The sequence below is a fragment of the Rosa rugosa genome, chromosome 4, assembly GCF_958449725.1.
Source record: "Rosa rugosa chromosome 4, drRosRugo1.1, whole genome shotgun sequence".
NCBI lineage: Eukaryota > Viridiplantae > Streptophyta > Magnoliopsida > Rosales > Rosaceae > Rosa > Rosa rugosa.
The window spans coordinates 40926426-40950383 of record NC_084823.1 but is presented as its reverse complement, the minus strand read 5'-3'; the positions used below and the strand labels follow the sequence as shown (position 1 = coordinate 40950383).

Below are 23958 nucleotides of genomic sequence, written 5' to 3'. Positions count from 1 at the left end.
GCTAAAATCACCTAGAGATAGGATTGGTTTGCTTGCTTGGTTACCTAAACTCTAAACTTTATGCATTTAGGGGCAAAGGATTGAGATCTATCCGGTAATTGAATTTGTCTCTATGTAGTTAGCTCTAGACTTATCCGGTTAGAGTTAATAAAATGAAAGGAGTTTAAGCCTTAGTAGTCCTATCCGGATGCTAAGAGGGTAGTTGGACAATTAGCCTTGCATCATTCATATTCAATTGCTTTAATGCTTGCAAGGGAGGCAAAAGGTGAAACCCGATGCCCTAACTCCCATCCATTTGATAACAACTTGTTTAGTTTAGCTTAGTTTATATTACTTGCTATCATTGTTTCAATTTGAATAGAAACCAATCACAAAATCAAAATCAAATCTCTACACACCATCTTGCACATACTCACCATGAACTTTGGTTCACTTGTGAGCCTTTGTTTGTGATTGTACATTTGCATATTCTTCTAGTTTTTCCTTAGGTTTTCCCTAGGTAGGAAATGATTTACCAATCCTCGTGAGTTCGACATCCTTACTTAATTCCTTATTCTATAACTTGTACCTCTTACACTTGAGGGTGACTTCAATGCTAACAACGTGGTGCTATGCGTTTTGGCAGCAAAAGAAAGAAAGAAATGCTGCTCCTTCTTTACATGATTAAACAATAGTGATTAATTGTACAGCTGCCATATGTCATCTTCTGAGTGGCTGAATTCAATTAAACAAATAATTGCTTGATTGCAACATGCCTCTGCACGTGATGATGCTTGTGATGATTAAATCTCTATTAATTAATCATTATCCAATGATTAATTAATGAAAAGAATAATTAATTAACAGAAATTCTTCTTTTCTTCATTTCTTCATTATTTGCTCCAATTTCGCGCTAATTTATTTCGATGTCCGTGACTCCGCTTATTTTCTATAAATAAATAAAAAATGATTAATTACATATTAATTAACTCGAGGATTAGCTTAATTCTAGTATTGAAGATATAATTACGCGCATGAAAATGCCGGTAATCAATGACCACCTTGAGCACACCCATCACTGTCACAACTCAAGGAACACCACCACGCCACTTCAACGCCACCACCCAAAACACAACAAACCAGTGCAACAGTCCTAAACCCGACTAGATTTGAACCTCATGCGCATCAAGCTGCCGTCTGATCCCTCGATGCCACCAACATCGCCGTTGTCCCTTGAAATGATGCTCATAACCCCCTTGCCACAGAGATGCTTCAAACCAAACGTCAAGGCCGCCCACCCATTGTCAAAGCTTATGTAAAACAGATGACAACGAGAATTGAAGAGCAACTTGATCGTGAAAAAGGAAAACCCAGTTTGCTGCAAATTTGGCGTTAGGTTCCAAAATTGTGATTGCTATACATTTCCGAGAAGGGAACGGAGCCAGGAAAAAAACTCGTTGCTTTGCCACAGGCTTTCCAGATCATTTCAGCCTCAAAACTGCAATTTACTATTTTTCAGCATTTTAGGTTTTGATTTGGATTTGTAATTTTATTTTAACCCGTGGGCTTTAGGGTTTCATTATTAGTCGCCCTAGGGTTTCTTTTCTCATATATAAGCAACCTTAAATGGCTGCAGAAACTATCTTTTATCATGTTATCAATCAAATTGAGAGTTTTTCTCATCTATATCTGGTGGGCTCCAGAATTCTTGTTTTAGGGTTTATTGCTCGTAAACCTAGGTTACTTCCAACTCTGTCAAAAACCCAAACAAGCTTCTCCCAAGAACTAAAGGGCCAATGCTGACGACGGCCGCTCTGGTTTTCTCTCTAGCTTCGTCTCTTTGTGGCTTTTTTTTTTTTTTTTTATGGTGCTTATCTGATCCTTCCTGTAGTAGCCCATGAAACAGACCCTACACGAACTAGCACGATGAAAAATATCTAAGCAAATGTACTGGAATTTGGTTACCCCACGCTACTTGTAAAAAAAAATAATAATAACTCATTATTTGTAATATGGGTGTGATATATCGAATACCTGTTGGGAGCAAATGTGCTGCAATCTGGTTACCCCCGGCCTACTTGTAGGTCACCCCTGTATCGATCCATCATTCATGTCCGGTTTTTGGGATAGATCTCGTAGGCTTCTTCTTTTTTGAAAGGGTCTTATAGGCTTATTTGATAACTATTATATATTTTGGAGACCAAAACGTTATTTTTGCTTCACCATAACAAACAATATTGAAGGTTTGTTTGACTGTAAGCCATTAGGCTGTAAAAAGGGTTCTTCTTTGTAGCTTTTTCCTTCTTGTATCGAGAAAAGAAAACAAACAATATTGAAGAAGAACCTTCTTATATTTAGTTCAGCGCGCAATAATCATCACAGTAGTAGAACTCAAATTCAGTCGCTTTCTGTAAAATCACATTTTATTAATTAATATTGCAATATTTTTCACTAGAATACATGACGAGGATGCAGGCAAGGAGCCTAGCTTCAATCCATCAAAACAATACATATAGAGAATTACAAAGTACGAATGTGTAATATTGGACTTTACCAATAAATTAACATCCCAGACCTCTCAGGAGAAACACACACCATGAAACAGTAAGGTCAAATCAAGGAAACTAAAAAGCAAGTACTGATCAAGTCCAAGTTACTTCATTCAAGCACATTCGTAGCCGGATGGAACCTTTTTGCCACAGTAGTTCAAGAGCAAGCTCAAAGAAACGGGGACGTTAAGGTTGATGCCCAGAACATTAGCCTTAATAGCAGTGCAAAGGCACACAGCGGCATCAAGATCAACGAGACCCTGAATGAGGCTGCAGCAAGGGAACTTTGGTGGACCAACCACAAGGTGCACCAAGCCGTTCAACACGTCAGCGCAAGCTCCCAACTTCAAGGTGTCCTTGGGGCACACGGCCTTAGAGGGCTTGGGCGGTGCAGGGCTTGCGTTTTTTGGGTGGTGGTGGTGCTTCTTAGGCGGTGGTGGGCAAGGAGTGCTTGTGGAGGTGACCAAAGTGAAGAAGAGGAGGTTAAGGGAGAGGAGAAGAGCAGTGGTAGCTAAAGCCTTGGAAGCCATTTGATCTCGAGAAATTAAAGATCGGAGGCTTTTAAGGGTTTAGGAAGATTGAATTGAGTACTGATGGGATGTGTTTGAAGTAAGTATCTAGCTAGGGTTTTTATAGTGTGGAAGGTGAGGTTGGGTTTAACTTTAAACTGATTAATTAAATAATATTGATCTATGACCCATATGGCACATTGGATTGGAAATGATGCCCTATAGTAGCATATATACAACCTGGCAGTGTAACATGGAGGACATGATAAGGTTTAGGGATTACCGAGTTTGGATTTTTGTGTGGGTTAGTTGTCAATTTCATGTACTTATGTCCCTCACTAAAACAACATGTTCTGTATCTAATATTCAGCACCAGTACTCTTGACTGATGATTCGCTTCATATATCTGGTAAATCTCTATATAAATTAAGGAGCAAAACTTGCTCTTGAGTAGAATTAATTGTATGACTGATCCCATAAGCAATCATATAGAGTTTGAAACAATAGACATATTTGTGAGATTAATTAAGCAGAACATGATCTTATTGTCCCTATCTTGAGATTAAGACTACTGCGTGAGAGTGTAAAGGTCCGAATCGACCGACATGTGATACTCTGCATTGGACTGCAACCCTAATTGTCATTTAGCTTGAAAGTGAACCGGAAATTTCGAGCTTGATGGCTGTCTTTTCACACAATTTAGGAATATAGAATCTAGTACTAGTTGCCAGGTTGTAGTTATACACGAAACCTCATGGGCGCGACAGTCTCGTGGTGAGATTACGGATGAATGAATTTTCCACGATTAAACAGTTCTATATATGGAAAATAATCAACGCTCTATACTACCGGCGCGGCCTACGTACAGATATTTTCCTCACTTTTACTTAATTAATTTTCTGAAATTATATCAATTTAGGCTGCCATTTCATTATTGGACATAGCAACTATGAATTTTGGGATCGGAAATATCTAGGGTATACAAGAATTAACACTAAACCTTAACTTAGAAACACTCAACTACTCTTGCACTCCATAACGACTCCATTTCAGAGACATCCACAACACCAGTATACCAGCAAATCCAGGTGGGATCATTAGTAAAGGAAAATGTTAATTGAACCTTTTCTTATCAGAATCTGCATTCCCAATTTCCAAGTGTATCCAGTGAATCAGTGATGGAGATTAATTGATATTTTACATGATGATGATCATTTTCAAATTAATATATATGTACTGGCAAGTGGCAACTGGGAACCACCTCCTCATAATATTCTTTCATGAAATGCATCAAACCAAAGTCCATGATCCTAATAATAGGAGGAGGTCCATATATGGGATGATAGGACAAGGCCTAGTTTGGATGCTTCTAAGCATATTGGCTACAAAAATTGGATTTAGTTCATGTATGTTAGCAAATGAAGCTATACGTATTGTAATTGTGTGGCTTAGAAGTTGGAATAAACTTTTATTCAACTGTGATCAATATGAACAGCATAACCGTCAACTTTGACTTTCCAGTACAATCTCAGTCCGTGACCTCGACCTCGTATAATTGATCGGATCGGTTTCACTGAGAACAAAATTATATATAGTCTGCTGCAGAATAGTCCTCAAAACACAAAGAGCTAATGCCATATATGCAGCGTTAAACTAATGATAAGTTGATGAATAGGACGCCTAATACAGCGCTAAAGTTAAGTTTGTTATCTAACTCTCGTGAATTCCCTTAACAATCACGCATGTAAGCCACCGTTTTGTATCACCAGCATCGATTCACTTATGTCTCTGTGTGCACAAACTCTGTTTTGCCTACCGACTAACAGAGAGAACGATTAAAATATGAATCAAGACATCAAGCACATGTACATCGATATATTGCATGTTATCAAATATCAACAAAAACATGGAAATAGTTGGGGTCACGATTACCGTGTTCTGTATTTGTTCATTGTTGAATTCATTCCGATGTGGCAGTAATCTCAATTAGTTATCACTTCTTCACTTGCGTGGAGCTATATATATAACCCCAACAATAACTTATCGTTCCCTAGAGAATCATGCATGTATTAATTGGTGGACCAGTAGTAATTATGAAGAAATAACAAGAGTATCTAACATTCTAACCTGACCACCTAATCTGAGTAGGGTTTTAGCCAATCCCCCATAGACCCCCTTATACTCTTATGCACACATTCTATGAAGTGGAGATCGTTCGCGTTTCGTTTATACTTTATCAAATGTGGAACAATTACTTAAGATTACTCATGAGATCGATAATATTGAGCCGCATAACTCCAACAATTGCAGCAATGACCACACAATTACTATGCAGTAGTCATTAGATCTATGCATGGACGCATGGTCGTTCTACACTAAGGTAGTAAGCTCTAGCCTTTAGTACTGAGTTTACTCTTGGGTTTTGATATGGTTAAACGCCTTGACAACTCCGAGTTTTTATTATGTGGTTATTTTAAACAACAAAATAATTTAATTTCCATGATCACTTGAACAGATTCTTTCTGGAGAGGAAACACCAAAACTATAACAAATGGAGCAACTGATCGGTTGAGTGAAACGACAGAGAAAGCTACAAGCCTACAAGTAACACAACCCCAAATCTCCGGTCGTCCTCCGGTGATCTGAGATTCTGAGAGCTCCTAATGCCTCTACGTCTTCTTGCATTTTTGGCTGTAAATTTCAGTTTTTTTTCTGGCCTCGTCGGATTTTAAGTTTTCTTTCCTAGTATCTTTGGTTTGCGTTTAGTCCTGCCTCTCGGCTTCTGACTAAGAGGGGCTTTGCTCCCTTGGGTTTTTCTCGATTGGGCCTGATTTTTTTGCTTCTTTACCATCGGGCGTAATGGGAGTTCTTGCGTCGAAAGAAAAAATGTAAATGGGGGATGGGCTTAGTTGCTATGACTACAAATGTAGTAGACATATAGGCCCAATGCTTGGTCTTTTCGGATTTGGTAGGTTCGACTTCAATCACTATGCTAGTTGAGGTTGAGAATGAAAAAGCATTGCTATTTTTCTTCCAAAGATTTTATTCACACATTCCTACAATACTAGATACAAACACCCCTTTTCAAAAAAAAAAAAAAAATACAAACACCCATTAATTTTTTAACTTATCTATACTATTATTAAGAAAATAGGCTTTGTTAGTCAAAGTAGGTGTGAAAAGACAATAAAATCATTAGACCTTATATTAATTTTAAATTATTTTTAATAATTGAGTGGTAGTATGGTAAATAGCAAAATTAAAAATCATATTAAAAAATAAAATAAATAACTTTCAGATAATTAACTACCCATGTCTGCAATAACCACCCACAATTCAGATAACTTCTCACTTTCTTTTTTCTCAAATAACTTCTATTTTTTTTCTCAATATAATAATTATAAAAATTTTACGTGAGCAGAAAACTAGTTTTACTTAATGCATCACACCAAGCTTCCTAAACTGTCGTTAATTTCACAAACATATCAATCTTTTTTCTTTTTTTTTTTTTGACAACCATTTATCTCAATCTTTAACTAGTTTATAAGAACTAGTCTCTGGTGTAGAAAGTTTTTCTAGACCTAACTCAATTAATATCATCGTGAGTAGATTAAAGACTTGTGCATTGACGTTAATAATATCGATTCATAGTAGTTCATAACTTGGGTCAAGAAAAATACTTGGGTTCTAAGCAGTTTAGAGACGTGAATAACCCCAATTAGAATAGGTTAAAGACTCTAATTGATATTAAGCTACTACTTCCATGGGTGTGTATCTTGTATTGAACAACAGCTAAGATTGAAAATCTAAATTTGTAGTGTTAAAGTTCAATCAAAGATGGAGAACCAATACCTCAATTGAGGCTTCCAAAACTCCAATTTGAGAATCTATTAATGCTTTTGTCAATTCCCGCTCAAATGATGAATGTTTGTTGATGGGATTCTAAGTTTGCAAGCTTAGATCCAATCTCAGATATATTCTCTATTTTTAATATGAATGACTCTTTTGGTCATTGTGTCCATCTATAAAATCGCATATTGAGTGTAATTAAAAAAGGATGTGTATTTAATATTTAGAGGTGTGTGAATAAAATTTTACTTTTTCTTTTATTCGAAGAAAAAAGAAAATTAAGTTTTGTTGTCCGATATATAAAGTCTATTAAATATGAGGGTGTTTGCGAAAATTACTAATGTTGGATACATTTAGTAGTAGTGTGTCTTATCGGATAAACATAGACTCCATATGTGAAAGAAAAAAAAAAAAGTTATGAAGACAGAACATGTGTCGCATGCCCATCCAAGAGTCAATTGTCTAAATAAGAACCAACTTCAGTCCCACATTTAACGGAGAAATGCTTTTTACAATTGCAACAGTAGGTTCCACACTAGTTCACTCTTTTCCAAATCCTCAGCCATGTTAGCTTTGCGGTGAAATGCAAGACTTTGAAAATGACGACAACATGGAAACACCAGTGTCCGTGGTGGATTTATACACAAGCATGGGTCGAACTAGAGAATGCAAAACAAGTTTTGAACGCAGGACTAAGAGTCTAAGATGCAGTATGGGTGCGCATTTGGCATGATAACATCAGCCGCTTACTCCAATGTTACAACTACAAATGCTTGTAAAGAGAGTAGGGCTACACAGAGTCACAGAGCATGTATATATTGACTGAAGATAATGGATCGATAACGACGATTGTAAGTAAAAGATGCAAGATCAATGATTTGATTTTGCATGCCATTGCTGTGTCATTCAGGAAATCAATCAAAAGTTACTATTATTCGAACCGAGAGGAGTCTCCGATCCCATGTAAGCATGGGGTCGGACCTCTTTTTAACAAACATTACAAACAAAAACAGCATGATAATAGATAACGGATCCCTCAAGTGGAGCAAGTGACCAGTTTGTTAGTTGTAACATTCATGTGTCAATTAGTCTTCATTCTTCACAGTCCCAACTGACTCTGCACCTCCAAAATGGTCTTAGCCGAGTCCCTGAGCTTCTGTTCCTCTTCATCTGTCAAATGCACATTGGTCACCCCCAAAACTCCACTCCTTCCGAGCTGAGCCGGCAAGCTCAAGAACACATCCCCACCATCAACACCATAGAACCCCTTTGCAAGCACTGAAACCGGGTGGATACTCCTCTGGTCTCTCAATATGCTCCGAGCTAACCCGGCCGCTGAGTACCCTATTGCCCAAGAAGTATAACCTTTGAGACTTATCACCTCATAAGCACTGTCCACTACAGCTTTGTGAATGCTCTCAAGGGTTTCTTTCTCGTATGCTATCTGCTGCTTCTCTAAGAAACTCAACACCGGAACTCCCCCAACACTAATGCTCGACCATAGTGCCACTGAGCTATCACCATGCTCCCCCACAATGTAGGCCTAAACCATCCATAAGTAAACAATCAAGCATTTGAATTCACTAAAATTGATCTAGATCAAACAAGCTAAAGTACCAATTTTTTCACCACTCAAAGTCTTATAGCCAACGAATAGTCTTAAACCCCATGGAGTTCCAATCAAGTAATAACAATGCTAAAACCCCATCACCATTGTACCCAAGTTTTTTGTTTAAATTTGAAGCCTAGCTTTATATATTTGAAACGAAATTGATCTAAATGAAATGAAGTCACTGACCTGCACATCCTGAGCGTTAACGTCAAGATGATCGGCAATGAGGAACCGAAAGCGGGAGGAGTCCAGATTGGTACCCGACCCGACAACCCGGTTGCTGGGGAACCCGGACAGCTTCCAGGCCACATAGGTCAACACATCGACCGGGTTCGACACGATCAGCAAAATGGTCTCCGGCGAGTACTTGGCGAGCGGGGGGATGATCTTGCGGAAGAGAGCGACGTTCCTCTGCAGCAGGTTCAGCCTGGACTCGCCGTGGATCTGGCGGGCACCGGCGGTGACAATGCAGAGGTTGGAGCCGGCGGTGACGGCGTAGTCGACGGAGGCGCTGATCTTGGTGCGGGGGAGGAAGGCGGCGGCGTGCTGGAGGTCGAGCATCTCGCCGCGGAGCTTGTCGGGGATGGCGTCGACGAGGACGAGCTCGTCGGTGAGGTCCTGGGTGAGGATGGTCTGGGCGATGGCCATGCCGACGTTGCCGGCGCCGATGACGGAGATCTTGGTCTGGCCGTTGGAGGAGGAGGGAGTGGCGGCGCCGTGGATGGGCTTGAAGAAGGCCTGGGTTAGGTCGAGGCCTCCGGGGCCGAGGGAAGAAGCTGAAGTGCTTTTGTGCATGGCTGGTTTGTTGGGTTTTAGGATTTGTGGGTTTGTTGCCGAGGATGGGAGTGGGGTTTTGTGGAGGAGAGAAAGTTGGAGAGTTGGTGAGTGGGGACCAAGGTTTGGCGCTTTTTCAAAGGTCAAAGTCTTGGAAGAAGAAGCAAAGGGAAGAGGTTTGATGACCAATACCGGGGGCCGAAGCAAGATTACAGGGGGAGTTGTACGGTTTTGCACTTCGTGGCCGAAGAAAAAGTTTATTCTCGGTCTCTTGCCAAAAAAATAAAAAGAGTTTATTCTCGGTCACCATCGGGGGTTGAATCTTCAATCTTTAATCTCATTCAATATTCGGCGGCATTTTCATCAAGTCAATGGAAATGTTTGTACGTTGAGTAAGGTGTAATTGTCAAAGAAAAAGAGGTAAGGGGTGACACATTTATATATATATATATACATGGGTATATATATATACGAAAATGTTCTGAAGAGGACGTCCGCAACCCAGAAAAAGTGCGGACGTCGCTCTTCCGGCCTCGATCGAGCGGCGACGGCGCGGCGTGGCTTGCCGGAGGGACACTGGGGGTCGTGCGGAGGGGTCTGCGGTCCGGTGGAGTCGCTGGCGACGGTTCTGCTGTGCTGCACAGAACCTGCAACTACAGGTGAGGTGGCTGCCCAGAAAGCGGCAAGCCCGACCTCCTCCGACCTCGAACGCCGCCCAGAAGAGGTCTGGGACGCCTCCGGCCTCCCTCCGGCCAGCCCCGCGCCGCCGCCGCCACCTGGAAGCCGCCTGCTGCATCGACATCCGCACTTTAGCGAAGTGCGGACGTCCGCTTCAGAACCGGCCTCTATATATATATTTTTTTTTGAAATATGGGGTGACGCATTTATATGGGAGTGGATCCTCTCCTGAGCTCAGTTTTTACCTGAGCTTTCTGAGCTTTTCTCTAGATAATGACACGTGGTTCTCATGAATCCAATGGTCTACAATGTTAGTTTATCCTTTTCTATTTTTCTTTCTCCCATTCTTCTTCTTCTTCTTCTTCGAGAGGGATTGACATTGTCGATCTGCTTCATTCAGTCAATAGGATCACTCTCTCTTTTTTGGTCTAGCTCTTTGAGCTCTTGTCGTCAAAAAGTAGAATCATTTTCTGGGTTCGTGTCTGTTTGAGATCTGGTGGAGAATTGGATTAATTCAAGAGGGTTGAATTGGGTTTTATGGATTTGAAGAACTAGCCTTTTAGATGAGATAATGTATATCAGTATATCTCTTTGATTGGATCTGCTCTCTTTTTGTTTCATCTTTATCTTTATCACAATTAGATGAGATAATGAATCTTATCTTTACCCCTCTTTCTCCTTTCTATACTGCTGCATTTTCGTTACAATCCAAGGCTGCAGAGGATGCAATTGATAGTCGAGGACAAGTTCTGTTAGCTTCCATGAATAGATGCAATTTAATAAAAATCTGAGCATTTTGAACGAGGCCCTGTCGTTTAACTGCTGCAAAGTAAAGCTTTCCGGCGACCACTTCGATGCTCAAGCTCGGATAGTGGAAGTGTGGCTCGTGGTGTTGTTCTTTCTCATTGGCCTCAGTGGTCCTCGGGGAGGTTGCGAATCGGAGCTCTGGGTTTTGAACTGAGAGCTTCTACTGATCGCGTGGCTCTGTTCTAGTGTTCTTGATCATTGAGATCTTGTTCAATCCAGCAGGCAAAAGAAGGAAGAATGTTCCATTTATTTGATATAAAGTGTATTAACCAACTTGTTGGTGCAAAATAAATGAAGAGAAGAAAAACTGGGGGGGGGGGGGGGGGGGGGGGGGGACAGAGGGAGAGAGAGAGAATAGATCGTGGAAGAAAGGGAGAGAAGAAAAACTGAGAGATCGAGAGAGAATAGACTAGGGGAAAGAAGAGAAGAACAGGAGAGAGAAAGAAATTCCAAGTTTGCATTAGATCCCAGTATATCCACGTGTCTTAATCTAAATGAAAGCTAAGGAAGCTCAGGTAAAAACTGAGCTCAGGAGAGGATCTTCTCCCCCATTATAACCCTTTATATAATTGTGATTTTTCATATAATTGTTCAAATATATAATTATGACTTACGAGAGATACATAGGTGCAAGACAGGGCAAAATTTATTTTAATTTTCATACATAAATGACTTTTTTTTTAGTTGAAAATGTCATCCATTATGCAGCTCAGCAAGCAGTACAAAAATGATCCCCCCTATAGGGGTGACAGAAATTACCGTTCCGTAGAAACTACTACAAATCCGCCCCTAACCAGAGCAAACTAAACTAGTAATCTCCTAGCACACCCACCTTCTAGGATTAAGCCCAAACAAAGAAAAGTAGAATCCCAAGGAATAAAAATAACGCCTCTAAGGGCTCAACGAGTATCTCTTTTCTTTGAGATCTTTCCCACTCAAAGCAAGAAATAAACAGACCTATCATCTTTTAAAAGAAAAAGATGAAGAATCAAAATTAAAATAACAAACAAAAATAAAGCAACTGCCCAGGCCCAAAACAGAACCCTAACAGCCCAATTCCATAACCAACCCAACCACCTAGGACAAACCCTAAGTGAGAAGGCAGTTCTGCCGCCGCCACCATTTGCCGCTCGCCGGAGGATGACGACTACGCTTCCACCTTTGCTGGCCGCAACTGATGTCGACTTTGAGAAGAAAGCCTCCACCACTGTCCTCCAATTTCCGTCGCCGGAGATGAAAGCATCTCCGTCGCCATACCAGCAAACCCACCACCAGGCGGCGGCCGTATCATCCAGAACCAAAGCTGAAAAAACCTCTGATTGTACCTGAGCACCACCGCCACCTGCATGACCATTGTCACCTGGATCTTTGCCACCCAACACCATCTCTAGAGGAAGATTCCAAAGGCCCAGCCTCCAACCCATCAAACGCATCCTTACCAAGCTTCCTAGACCACGCCACCCCGCCACTGCCTCAGAAATCTGACCCGCAGACGGATCATCTCTCAGCACCACCACCGAATGACCTGGCCCAGCACCACACACCCTCTCACCCCGAGATCGCCCCTCCTCCTCGAGCTTTCCCGGCCAACAAACCGAGACATCACAAACAACACCAACCATCGCCGTTGCATCGAAAACCAAAACCTCACCTCCACGGCTCCACCAATAAACCTGGCAAGGCCAAGAAAGAGTAGGCCGAAACCTAAAAGGATCTCCCAAATGGAGAAGGCACAGGCGACGCCGGCCCTGAGCGGGGCGACGCTCCCCAACCCTAGCGTTCTGCTAGGTATTTTCATAATCTCAAGGATTGGCTTAATCTGACTCTAATAAATAAGTTGAGTAACGAGTTTTTGTGTAATGGAGTGTAGTACTTTTTTTTTTTTTTTTGAAAGGGGTTTGGAGTGTAGTACTTTTCATTGCTTGGAAATTATATACATAAATGACTTTAATTCAACTAAATTGTAAATCCATTGTTGTTAAATTCACCAGATATATAACGTGCATGACACGAAAAAATTTATATTAACTTTCATATACTGACTCTTTAAAACTAAATCACACCAAACTCATTATTGTCAGATTTCTTTCAATTTTAATTTTCACTAAATATTTAAAGCCAAACCAAATCTTTATAAATTGGTTTCAAGTTGGTGATTCAAATCTTTAATACACCGATCTCTATCCTATTTGATGCTTATTTTACCCAAACATAACATTTTGTGACTTGAAATTTTAAAATTACTCACAAATAAAAAGAATTAAAAATTTAAAAGAAAAACAAACTCAAAATTCAAGTAATAGATAATTCAAAGATGAAAATACCTAGCGTTCTACTAGAGTTGGGAACCACCACCCCACGTGGGGTCGGCACTGCCTGCACCTTCTCCTTGTTAATAGAGATATTTTAATATTTTTGGGCTTCGGCCTACTTTTCCTTGGCCTTGCCAGGTCTAATGGCGGAGGAAATGAGTTTTGGTTCTTAATGAGACAATGAATCTAGGCAGGAGAGGTTGTCTAAGTTTTGGCTTTCAATCTGGCAGCGCGCCTTTAGAGTACTTCAACCGTGGTGGTGTTCTGCGAGATTCAAAGGTCGGTTGTCAGATTCTAGGTGCTAGGGTTCGTGGTGATGGACCAAATCGTTCAGTGGCGATGCTGACGGGTGGCGCGATGATTGACTTGGCTGCGGAACCGGTTGCTCATCTGGGGATTTGGTGGCATGGCCTTGGAGGCTGGGGCGCACAGTCCGATCATGATGGTGTCAGGTCTGTTGATGATAGTGGAGGCTGGAGGTGGTCCGACAACGCACAACTTCTAATCAGAATGTTTGGTGGACCATGGATCGGGGCGGCAAAACTGGTGGAGGTGTTATGGCTCCAACGACAGTGGCCTGTTGGAGGGCTTGGATGGTGGTTGTAACAGATTAGAGCTTGGCTTTTGTTTATACCTAACATATCATGAGCACCGTCACCAGAGAAATAAGACTACCCGACCAGTCAAGGGCTCTCACACGGCTTACTAGAGTCATCGTGGGAGGCAGAGCCCGGCGGCTATGGCATCCGAAACCACTCACAATGGTCAGCATGGCATGAACATATAGCTACCTCCTTGCAAAAGAAGGTCTTGGAGCTATCCCATATTTTTTTATAACATAAGGGATTAATTAGCCACCCTAAGGCTAGCCCAGTAGGCATGATAAAAACTAACAGGAAACTGATTCTGATGGACACAGCCATACAAAACAAAAATAACATAGGAAATTTAATTTCCAAACTGAGCTACATAGAGCTAGTAAGAGGGAATTAAACCTGAAGATAACACCTATAAAAAAACAAAATCGCACGTAACCGACAGAAGTCGCACGAAGCCGTTCGTAACTGACAGAAGCCGCACGAAGCAGATACAAGCCGCACTAAGCTGCCCAAAGCAGCCGAGTAACTCCATAATAAAAAAACCCCAAAGAGCAGATCTGAGACATGGGTTGGATAGTCTGAAACCACACCTGGACGCACCTTCCTCTTCTCCACTAGTGATGCGCCATCCGTGAAAGAGCCGAGGCCACCGAAGTAGGACAAGATCGAAAAGCAAAGGACTGTAACAATGGAGAATGGTGGTAATGAAACTTGTGCGTGAGCACCCATACTCACCTAGGTAAGTGATTTTCACTTTTGAGCAGCAGCCATGAAAACTTTCATGGAAGAACTCACGGGTAAAGGGAGGAGTGATGATATGAGGTGCTGGGTGGAAGAGTTTATGGAGGATAAAGTCAGATCTGGAAAAATTTGGGATAGATTGATTAAGAAAAGATGAGAAAACAAGCAAGGAGGAATAAGATCCTTTAGATCTGAACATAGTCAGTACAAAAACACCACAAAGGGTGTGTAATCACCACAAAGGGTGTAAATCACCACAGAGCTAGGGTGTTTAAAGGGTTGATATTGATGGGTGACTGTGGAGAGGTGAAGAGGGAGGATGAAGATGGAGGTGGACGATGGACTCTCAATGTGAATGGGTGTGTTGAAAACTCTAGAGAGAAGAGGGATCCTCTTTCTCTAGAATTCTCACTAAGTTCTTCCCATAAGTTGATTATCGATCCACTGGAGCTATCCCATATTAGACATTAAGGGAACGAAATTTTCACTTCTTTCTATAAAAGGCACCATATACTTCCAATGAGGTAAGTTCAAAAACTCTTCATTCTGTACCGTTACTTTGTCTATATTTACTTATTTAGCACCAATATTGACTTACGCATCAAAAGGTTTGAGACCAGCACCCCCGGTCTCCCCCATGACATTTTCTCTTTGGACAAGTATCGGAGCAGAATAACGTTGATTCTTGAGATCCCTTCATCCCGTGGAACTATACATAAACAACTTGGGCTGGGGGTGTCCAAGTTCATGGGTTGGGGTCTATTGGGCTTGGGTTCCTTGTTTTCGGCTAGGGCTACAAGTTTAGGTTTTCATTTCTATTTTTATTTGTTAGAATCTCTTTTCTTTTAGAGAGAAGTTAGTAGATTTTCAAACTTGGAACTTGAAAGACTAAGATGCTTGTGATCGACTCTTTATCTTGTGGGTAACGAGTAAGAAGTTTCTCACGATTGAGATTTCGCCAGGAGTAATTGCAGCATCTGTTCCATTAATTCTCGTGGGTGTATGCAAAATAGTGTTGGAAGTGCTTCATTGTCCCTAGAAAGGTTGATTTTACTTATGAGATGACTCTTTTGTCAGCCCCACTGCCCCCGCCCTCGCCCCCGCCCCCACAGGAGTGGGTCATTTTATGTAATCTTGGTTGAACTCTAAATGAGTTGATATTTTTAATTTAAAAAAAAAACTCAAAATCCAAATATAATGATCGACAAATCCATCCCTCTTGCTCTGACGATCCAACTGCCACCATCACCTTCTCTTTATATTTTTGTCCATTGTCTTTTCTACCAACTGTAGATATTTTGGTGACATATCTCAATGAAATCAATGTCTTTGTTGCAAGTGTAGTTTTCTTTGTAACTAAACCAAAAATATAACCGAAGTTACCACAGATCAAACCCATTTTTCTCTATTTTCTTTTCTACCAACTGAACATATCAATGAATTCGATGCCTTTGTCTTTGGTTTCTCTTCTCTTTAAATGATAAAAAAAACATGCGCCGTTGCCGGGGATCGAACCCGGGTCACCCGCGTGACAGGCGGGAATACTTACCACTATACTACAACGACCCATTGATGCAGGTGACAATTATTCACTCCTCATTTCAACATGTAAATTGTTGGAGTTGCCTTGTGTTAGAGGGATATCACAGAAGACAATCAGTTGACGAAGAGAGAGCAGGCACAGAATGGGAGACTCGCGCTCCCTAGCAGAGCTGGAGCGAATCCAAACCCAAATCCTCCAACGCATTTCAAGCCTCGAGATCTCCTCCGCCTCTCTTCTTCCCCAACCCACCCCCACCCCAACTCAAAACGACGCCGGCACCGAAGCTCGCCTCTCCGCGATTCTCAAATCCAAAGGCGTCAACGGCTTCTCGTTCAAGACAGTCGCCCCCGATTACTACGATTGGCCTCTCGAAGCCCGACGCGACGCCGTCGGAGCCGCCTCCGTCCACCATCTCTGCAAAACCATTGTTCTGGTACCAAATCAAATCCCTAATCCCTCCTCATTTCCGCTCGCATTTTCGCTTTTGATTATCTGATTCTGGAAGTTTTGCTTAGGTCAACACTCAAGCTCCACCTAGTGTGGTTGATTGTAGCGACCGCAACAACTCAAAGTATTATCTTGTGGTAGTTCAGGTACTTCATTTTTCTAGTGGATTGTGTTTTAAAGCAAGAGTATTGACAATGCTGGTGTATGAATTACCTGAATTGTGGAACTTTATTGTTTTCGGGTGCAGTATACGGCTCGGTTTAATGCCGAAGCTGTTAAGAACTTCTTGTATACCCTCAACGAAGGCAAAATCGCCAAAAAGAAGTTCAACTGTGAGTTCTTTACACCATCTTAATGATCAATGACTAATGAGTGCTGTTTGCGTATCAAAATTTTATGTCTTTCTTTGTTTTTCTCAATGTTCGGTGAGTTTGAGGTGATTACATCACTTTGCTTGAAATTGAAATGCTGGGGAGAGGATCGACTTTTTATTTTGGAGAATGCCCTTAACTACTGTTCGCTTTAGGTGCAGAGTGTGAGTTTGTAGTGGGTGTTGTATTTAGAAGTTGGTGGTGGTAACAATATGTCTTTATGGTGAATGCATTAATAAGCACTATAAAAATGCTGCAAAGATGGGATTTTGCAATGCAATATTTTGCAAGTTATAGGATGCAGTGTGATTTAGACGGTAGTGATGCCAATATTATGTCTTTGTGGTAAATGTACTAATATACACGCGCGCGCACTCACACACGCTCTTTAAAAGATACGGCAAATATGGGGTTTTATGACAATTCTGGTATGTAAGGTATAGGTAGCAGTCTGATTTTTTGGTTGGGTGTAGGGATGACTTTAGACATCTAATGTTCCAAAACTTGTTATTACTTTTATGCATGATTTTCTCAGATAGTTCACATTTCTTTGGTCACTTTCTCAGTAGAAGTTGGTCCAACTCTTTGCACATAGATCTTCTTGCGGACCTATCATCCAAGAAAATGGTTTGAACGATTTTATCTGTGCATATATCAAAATCCTTTCTGCTTGAACAAGTATGTAGATGTCTTCCAATGTTATAGGATAACATTTTTTCTTAATCCTTTCTTAACTATATGGACATTTTTCTTTTTTAAAAGACAGTTCAACTCCAGTTATGTTTTTTGTATACACACCTGCTTTAAGTGTACGATCACCTTTTTGCTATGCGTATCGTAGAACTTTTCACAACAGTTCTTTTTTTTTAGATGGCTTTATGTAAGATCTTCTCGGATTCTCCTATTTCTTTGTTCACTCTCAAAAAAGGTTGGTCCAACTCCTTGCACATAGTTCTTCTTGGGAACCTTTCATCTAAAAAATATGGTACCCAGGATTTTATCTGTGCGTACATCAAAGATTCAAAATAAGGAACTGTACTTTTTGAGCCCTCTCTTAAAGTCATGGAGATGTGCTCAAATGTTATTGGATGACATTTTTCTTTACCCTTTTTTGCCTCGCTTAGACAGCTGATTAGAAAGCAAAGAAAATTGGTCCAACACCATTCTATATTTGTTGTGTATTAATCCTGTGTTATTTCTATAGCCATCCCCTTTTTCCATGTCTACTGCTGTGGTGTTCCAAATTACCTGCAATATGCATGATCTTCTCAGACTCATCCCATTTCTTTCTTCACTCCCTCATAAATTGGCCCAACACTTGGTACATAGTCAGTATCTATTGTACAAGAAATGCTTGCAGAATTTTATGTGTGCAGACATAAAAAAAATGCTTCTGCTTGAACCTTTTCATTTTAAAATCATATGGAAATGTGTTGCAATGTTAATGGATGCCATACTTTTTTTTTTCACCATCTTTTGTCTTTTTAAAGTCTTGTTTTGTCAATTTGACCATCTTTTTTTTTTTCCTTGTCTTTTCTATTTACTATAGAAGCACTCTGAAATATGTTGGACATTTTCTTTCAGATCCAAGTGTTTTTGAGATAGTTTTATGCACAATCTTTTCAGATCCAATATGTAGCCTCCCACATCTTTCTTCAGTCTCCCAAAAAAAGTTGTTTCACCTCTTTGCGCAAAGTTGTTATTGGGATCCTATTATCCAAGAAAATGGTTTCCAGGATTTTATCTGTGGGGACATGAAATGAAAAATCTCTCTTTGAACCTTTTTCTGACTCCCAAACAAATGTATTAATGTTACTTGATAGCAACTTTTTTTTTATTCTTTTTTGCTTGCTGATAGAAAAAAATAATAATAATAACTGGTCCAACTTTGATCTTTATTATTATTATTTTTTTTTTTATCCCGAATGATTTCTAGAACTCTTTTCTAACAACTACTGTACAAGTGTTCCATAGTTTGCTGCACTGTTGACCTTTTCTCTTTGTTCTCTGTTGTCAGGTTTCTTAATATGTTGAGATCTTCAATTTTTACTTACTTTTTTACTTGTTGTTTCAAGAATGATAGTGGCTGTGTCTGATTATGCAGTGAGGCTTGCACCTGAGGAGACTTCAACACAATTGACTGGGTTTGAGCACAATGCAGTTACATGTGTTGGCATGAAAACAGAAATTCCGGTGAAGACTTGTTTCTTGTTGTTATTTACTTTATATTTGATATGCTTTGCTCCTGGAATTACTTTTGATAATCTCATCGAACCAGAATCATTTTTGCTTGATATGACATTGAAGATTCCCTGCTTTATATTGGCTTTTATGTCTTGATAATTATAACACTTGGTACTGACTGATTCAGAAATCAGATCTGATTTATGAGAGTGATACTAGGATAGAAGTTCTACTGAACCATTGATTTTGTTCTTTTAAACTTCCTCTAACTTTGCACTTTTACTGCACTATGCACAGACACATTTTTACAACACATCTGCAACCATCCTGTGTTTTGGAAACAAACTACTTCAGTGTCCTTTCATGCTACTCTAAGCTCTAGCAGACAGGCCCCCGAGGTTTGGGAACCCTCTTTACCACTTGAAATCCTTCCAACCTTCAACCCAGCCATTGAGCTGGTAAGCTGGTCCACTGCTCCTGAAATCAACTCTGTCGATATTATATCCCTGAGTGTCAAGTTTTGGTTTGCCATATGGTGGTCCATGATATTGGCTGTCTTTTTTTTTCTTTGGCCTGCATTGTATTAGTTGTCTTGATCAATGATTTTCCACCAGTTTGCCACATTGACAAAAAGCTGATTGACAGTGAGAGTTAGAAATCTATAGCTGGGTTTCCTAGACATCAAACAACCTCTAGTGTGTGTTTGCACATGCATTGATATAGGGAGTGTTATGTAATGTTTGAATTACATAGAAAAGCTTGGAACAACGGATTTTCACATTCCTTTCATGTGTCATATAACGTTGTCGTATACTAGAAAAGATAGAAATGACTGAACATTGGGAAATGACTTTGTACTGATTGTCTGTGATCACTGAGCACAACCTAACACATTATCGCGTCATAATTATTGGTAAGCATAAGATAAGACAAATGCACATCTGTGCGTATGAAGATGTATTGTAATAGTCTTGTGTTTTTGATTTGATATGCGAGTTGATTTCAGGTGATTTTGGATGAAGCAATTCAAAAACTTAATCCCGATTTCTTCTGGTTGGGTGGCGGAGAGGTTGATCTGAAGCTGGGCATCAAAACCTCGGAGTTCATAAATGTTGTTAAACCTTTTATTGTGAGCTGTAGTAGTAGCACTTGATTGACACAAAGTAGATTCCAAATTTCTATAGGAACAGTACATCAGAGCACATGTTAGAGAGCAGAGACCGAAGAACTGTCATTATCAGAGTGATCTTGCAATGAAGAGATGATCCATTTTTCTTTTATTTTCCGTTGAAAGACTGATGCAGCCACTCTTGAATAGTAGACAGATCACTTTTCATGAATATTAGAATGGTTGTGCTAAACTGCATTCAAATATCTAGTTAGCAACTCAGGTGCTTCTACTTCCTTCGTGAAAACTTGGATATTGACATATTGTTGATAGTAATTTCTAAAAGTTTACTTTCTGCAATGTAGTCATGTATAGCATGACCAGGAAAAATATGGCGACCTTCTGCTTACAAAGAATGAACTAATATCACCAAATTAAATGGTACTGGACAAAAGCAATATGTTTTAGTTGCTAATTGGACTGGATACGATTAATTTGGAAGAAACATGTTAACAGATACAAAGCATCCTAGTTTTTATTTAAGAATACCAACCAAACCAATTTACAAGGGGTGCTCTAGACATCCCATGTAATATGTCTCAGCGAAGATGATGATGATCACAATCATTCATCCCCTACATACAAACAAATACAATAAGAGAAGCCATCATCCATCAAATCACCATTTTGTCTCTGCTCTCTCTGCTACCAAAAACAAAAACACTACTTCGATGATCTGATTCTGACCCATCAATGAAGAAGACAGAATCTTTATTTTTTTGTTCTTTTCTAAGCAATTTTATTATTTTTATCATAGAATTTTCATAAATTACAAATGTGATACCAACCCACCAAGGAAATTACTGTATTTTTTCAAGAACTAGCTATAGAACAAAGTATACAAACTCATCACAAGTAACTAGGAAGCTGGTTGGTATGATATGAAAGTGTGCATGAATTTCTAGGGCTTTTGATTGTGAATGGGTGGTTTCCTGTGAGGGTTTGCATAGTCCATGACACCGACATCCTCATCGATAGCTGCTTCATTTGAACTTCCCTCAGAATCTGTATTATGATCCTCCTCAATATCATCGTCTTGTATTGCAGATCCCAGTACCGATCGTGCCTGCCTCTTCAATCCCTGAAAAATTCATATCATAACTATCAGATATCTAAGACTGTAAATCATTATCATATAGAACAATGTATTATGAAGGTTGAGTTTCGCTAATTAATGGATAGAACAGTGCAGCTGTGCATGCATGAGCGGATCACGTGTTCTGATTTCCTCACAGGGGACACTGTCAAGTATATAGATGGCCACTTGCACCATCAATCTATAAGCTAGCTAAAACAATCCATCATGTGTAAATTTCCATAAAACCTAAAAATACTTCTTAATGGAATAATGATTGAGTAGATTATGTACCTTCAGTTCAACTTGATATTGCAGGTCAATCTGAGAAGAAGTAGATAATGTAAGAATATCATGTCCTGCACATCCCACCACCACCATTCATCAATCATCATCGTCAAGAATATTAACATACATTATATATATACTCACAATAAGAATGTGATAATTAAAATATCTGAAATAGCTAGAAGGCACAAAACTAACTGGCGGTTAAGCGCATCGTCATTTATATGGATATATTCTCATTTTCTTATGAAATTCAAAGAGATCTACTTACTTAACTCGATCGAAGATATATAAGAATTAAGTACCTGATGAAGTTGGTTTAGTGGCAGATTCTCCTTGTTTCCTCGAAAAGTCAGCCTTCTCGTGGGTGACTACTGTTTCAGGGTTTTTCACTTCTACTGACATGGAAGGCCTCCGAGTTGATGATGGCATTGACGTGGTCTCCGAAAGTTGGATCAATACTTTCTCTACGCCCTGCACCAAAACCCTAAAATTAATTAGCCCTCTTAAAAATGCATTCGCAACTAACTAGTTGCTCAAATTTACATACATGCAACGTTCTATCAAATATTCATGAAGAGTACGTCAACGTTTCAGTTTCACTCAACTACCTAGATAGAAATAATTTTAATTCAGATCTTTTTGCATGTGGAAAATTTTGCAGACCTCATTAACAGAATCGTGGATTTGACTGCCACTTTCCTTAACAGAGAAGCCTAGAACTCGGCCGGCATTGCATGCATACATATGCATATAGAGACATGATACCAGAACAAGGAGAACAACGATTTTGGAAGACATGATATATCTATCTATGTATGAAAGATCGATATATACGAAAGGATACTGATCGAGGTTACAATATTTGTGTTTTGAAGCCAAATGTATGACGATATTGAGAGTGGAAATAACTGATATTCTGCTAGCTATTTCTGTTTGCGATGAGTGTTAGGTTTGTAGGTGATGATCAAGGTGGTATTTGTAGTAAGGGGGGAAGGGAGGAGCAATAAATGCAGGGTTGTGTATGGGACGATAGACGTTCTTAAAGAGAACATGCAGGTGTTTGGCTTATCAATTTACCAAACTCGATCAATTTTTTGAGGGTCTCCCTTGTCCCCTTCCTTTCTTTATCTCTCTAGCCTCTTATTCAATGTTTTGGGGTCCCTAACAAGCACAAAGCCATTATATATAGAGACACATAGTTATGTGTAAATGATCATATATGTAGCATAATAAGTAGCCATCAACGAGAAGAAAACTAAATAAACTATAAAAATCAAATATTCATTTTATTCAACATATATAGTAGTTTAACAAAGAAATTAGGGGTGGCAATTTCTGATTGCCCCGACATGATAAGAAGTTAGCAGACTTGGATTAGGGATAATTGCGCTGCATGTCAATTCGTGTCAATTCAAAATTGACTCGCTAAATTAATAGCATGTCATCATCATGTTCGGATTCACTCCCTTGATCCAACTAAACACTAAAGTTGGTTAGTTTAAGACGACAAGTTGTACTATCTGTTGTAAATTTATGTCTTTGTTTGTCATTTCGTGTCATTTGGTATCTTATGATGTAGTTTGGTATTAATATATATCTTAATTTCATGCTTGAGTTTCAGTAAATGCTGTTACGATACGAGTTAAGAGTTAAAAAAGATAAACAGTCAAGGTCGAGTTGTGTCACCCGTATAATTAAACAGGTTGTGTTTGTATTTGAGTTTCAGAAGCAATTCGTTCAACACATTGATATGACATGTCATTTATATTATAATGAATCAATGTTGACACGACAAGAACACAAATTGTTATATGAAAACATCATGTATTGATAATCAACGGGTGAATGACCGAAAATTTCAGGGTCACTTAATGACCGAGATAACACTCTTTATGCATAAAAAGAGCTAGTTGTTGAGAAAAGGAATTTAGTGCAAAACGAATAAATATAAAATGTCCCTCTTTTCAATAGTCAATCACTTTATTATTTGGTGATCAGATCACTTTGGTTGGTGAAAAAATGAACAAGCCTAGTAGCTAGTACTTCAATCATGCATTTGGATAAGTAAATCCCACAATTGATTATGGGTAGATGCATCACATGAAGTATTTTGCTGAATTTTTCTTTTGTTTGGGGCCAATTGAGTAGACTTTAATGGAAATCGGAACTTGGGAAGGTATAAGAACTCAAGGAATATAGGCATTTGGTCCTGCCCATGTGTTCTTGGTGAATCCCCATACCATGTCTTTGAGCAAAAAAAATCTTTTGCATGTATGGCTTGCATTACCTGCTATATAGCAGCATATACATGTTAATTCCCACTCTTTTTCTCCATTCTCCAAGAGGGTGAATAATTGAGTCGAATAATATCAGAAAATGAACTAATCACATTAAATTAGTGATTTTGTGATGTTTGAATCTGTTAATGAATTACTTGGAAGAAATTAAATTAGAGTGGAATGGGAAGTAG

The 23958-nt window shown here is 39.6% G+C and overlaps 4 protein-coding genes and 1 non-coding gene across 8 annotated transcripts; 1 reads left to right on the top strand and 4 right to left on the bottom strand.

Moving 5' to 3' along the window:
• Positions 1-2384: 2384 nt before the first annotated feature.
• LOC133745334 (14 kDa proline-rich protein DC2.15-like) lies at positions 2385-3167 on the bottom strand. Its single transcript, XM_062173390.1, has one exon. It carries the CDS (start codon positions 3056-3058, stop codon positions 2642-2644), a length of 417 nt encoding a protein of 138 aa, XP_062029374.1. The 5' UTR covers positions 3059-3167; the 3' UTR covers positions 2385-2641.
• Positions 3168-7791: 4624 nt separating this feature from the next.
• On the bottom strand, positions 7792-9391 carry LOC133745332 (L-lactate dehydrogenase A-like). Its single transcript, XM_062173389.1, has 2 exons — positions 8685-9391; positions 7792-8429 (listed from the first exon to the last, which is right to left on the bottom strand). The coding sequence occupies exons 1-2, from the start codon at positions 9291-9293 to the stop codon at positions 7986-7988; spliced, it is 1053 nt and encodes a 350-aa protein (XP_062029373.1). The 5' UTR covers positions 9294-9391; the 3' UTR covers positions 7792-7985.
• Positions 9392-15903: 6512 nt separating this feature from the next.
• On the bottom strand, positions 15904-15975 carry TRNAD-GUC (transfer RNA aspartic acid (anticodon GUC)). Its single transcript has one exon. It is a non-coding gene; the product is annotated as a tRNA-Asp (tRNA).
• Positions 15976-16008: 33 nt separating this feature from the next.
• On the top strand, positions 16009-20294 carry LOC133745425 (uncharacterized). Of its 4 annotated transcripts, none has more exons than XR_009863608.1 (6): positions 16009-16385; positions 16468-16545; positions 16647-16731; positions 18854-18963; positions 19252-19412; positions 19961-20100. XR_009863608.1 is itself a non-coding variant. In XM_062173486.1 (5 exons), the coding sequence occupies exons 1-5, from the start codon at positions 16095-16097 to the stop codon at positions 20105-20107; spliced, it is 711 nt and encodes a 236-aa protein (XP_062029470.1). In that variant the 5' UTR covers positions 16017-16094; the 3' UTR covers positions 20108-20294. The 4 variants fall into 4 exon arrangements, 2 of the variants coding, with proteins under 2 accessions (XP_062029470.1, XP_062029471.1); XR_009863609.1 differs by having other exon boundaries at positions 16014-16385; positions 18875-18963; XM_062173486.1 differs by lacking the exon at positions 19252-19412 and having other exon boundaries at positions 16017-16385; positions 19961-20294.
• A 522-nt stretch (positions 20295-20816) lies between these two features.
• On the bottom strand, positions 20817-22470 carry LOC133745426 (uncharacterized). Its single transcript, XM_062173489.1, has 4 exons — positions 22152-22470; positions 21791-21959; positions 21492-21556; positions 20817-21203 (listed from the first exon to the last, which is right to left on the bottom strand). The coding sequence occupies exons 1-4, from the start codon at positions 22284-22286 to the stop codon at positions 21024-21026; spliced, it is 549 nt and encodes a 182-aa protein (XP_062029473.1). The 5' UTR covers positions 22287-22470; the 3' UTR covers positions 20817-21023.
• Positions 22471-23958: the final 1488 nt, after the last annotated feature.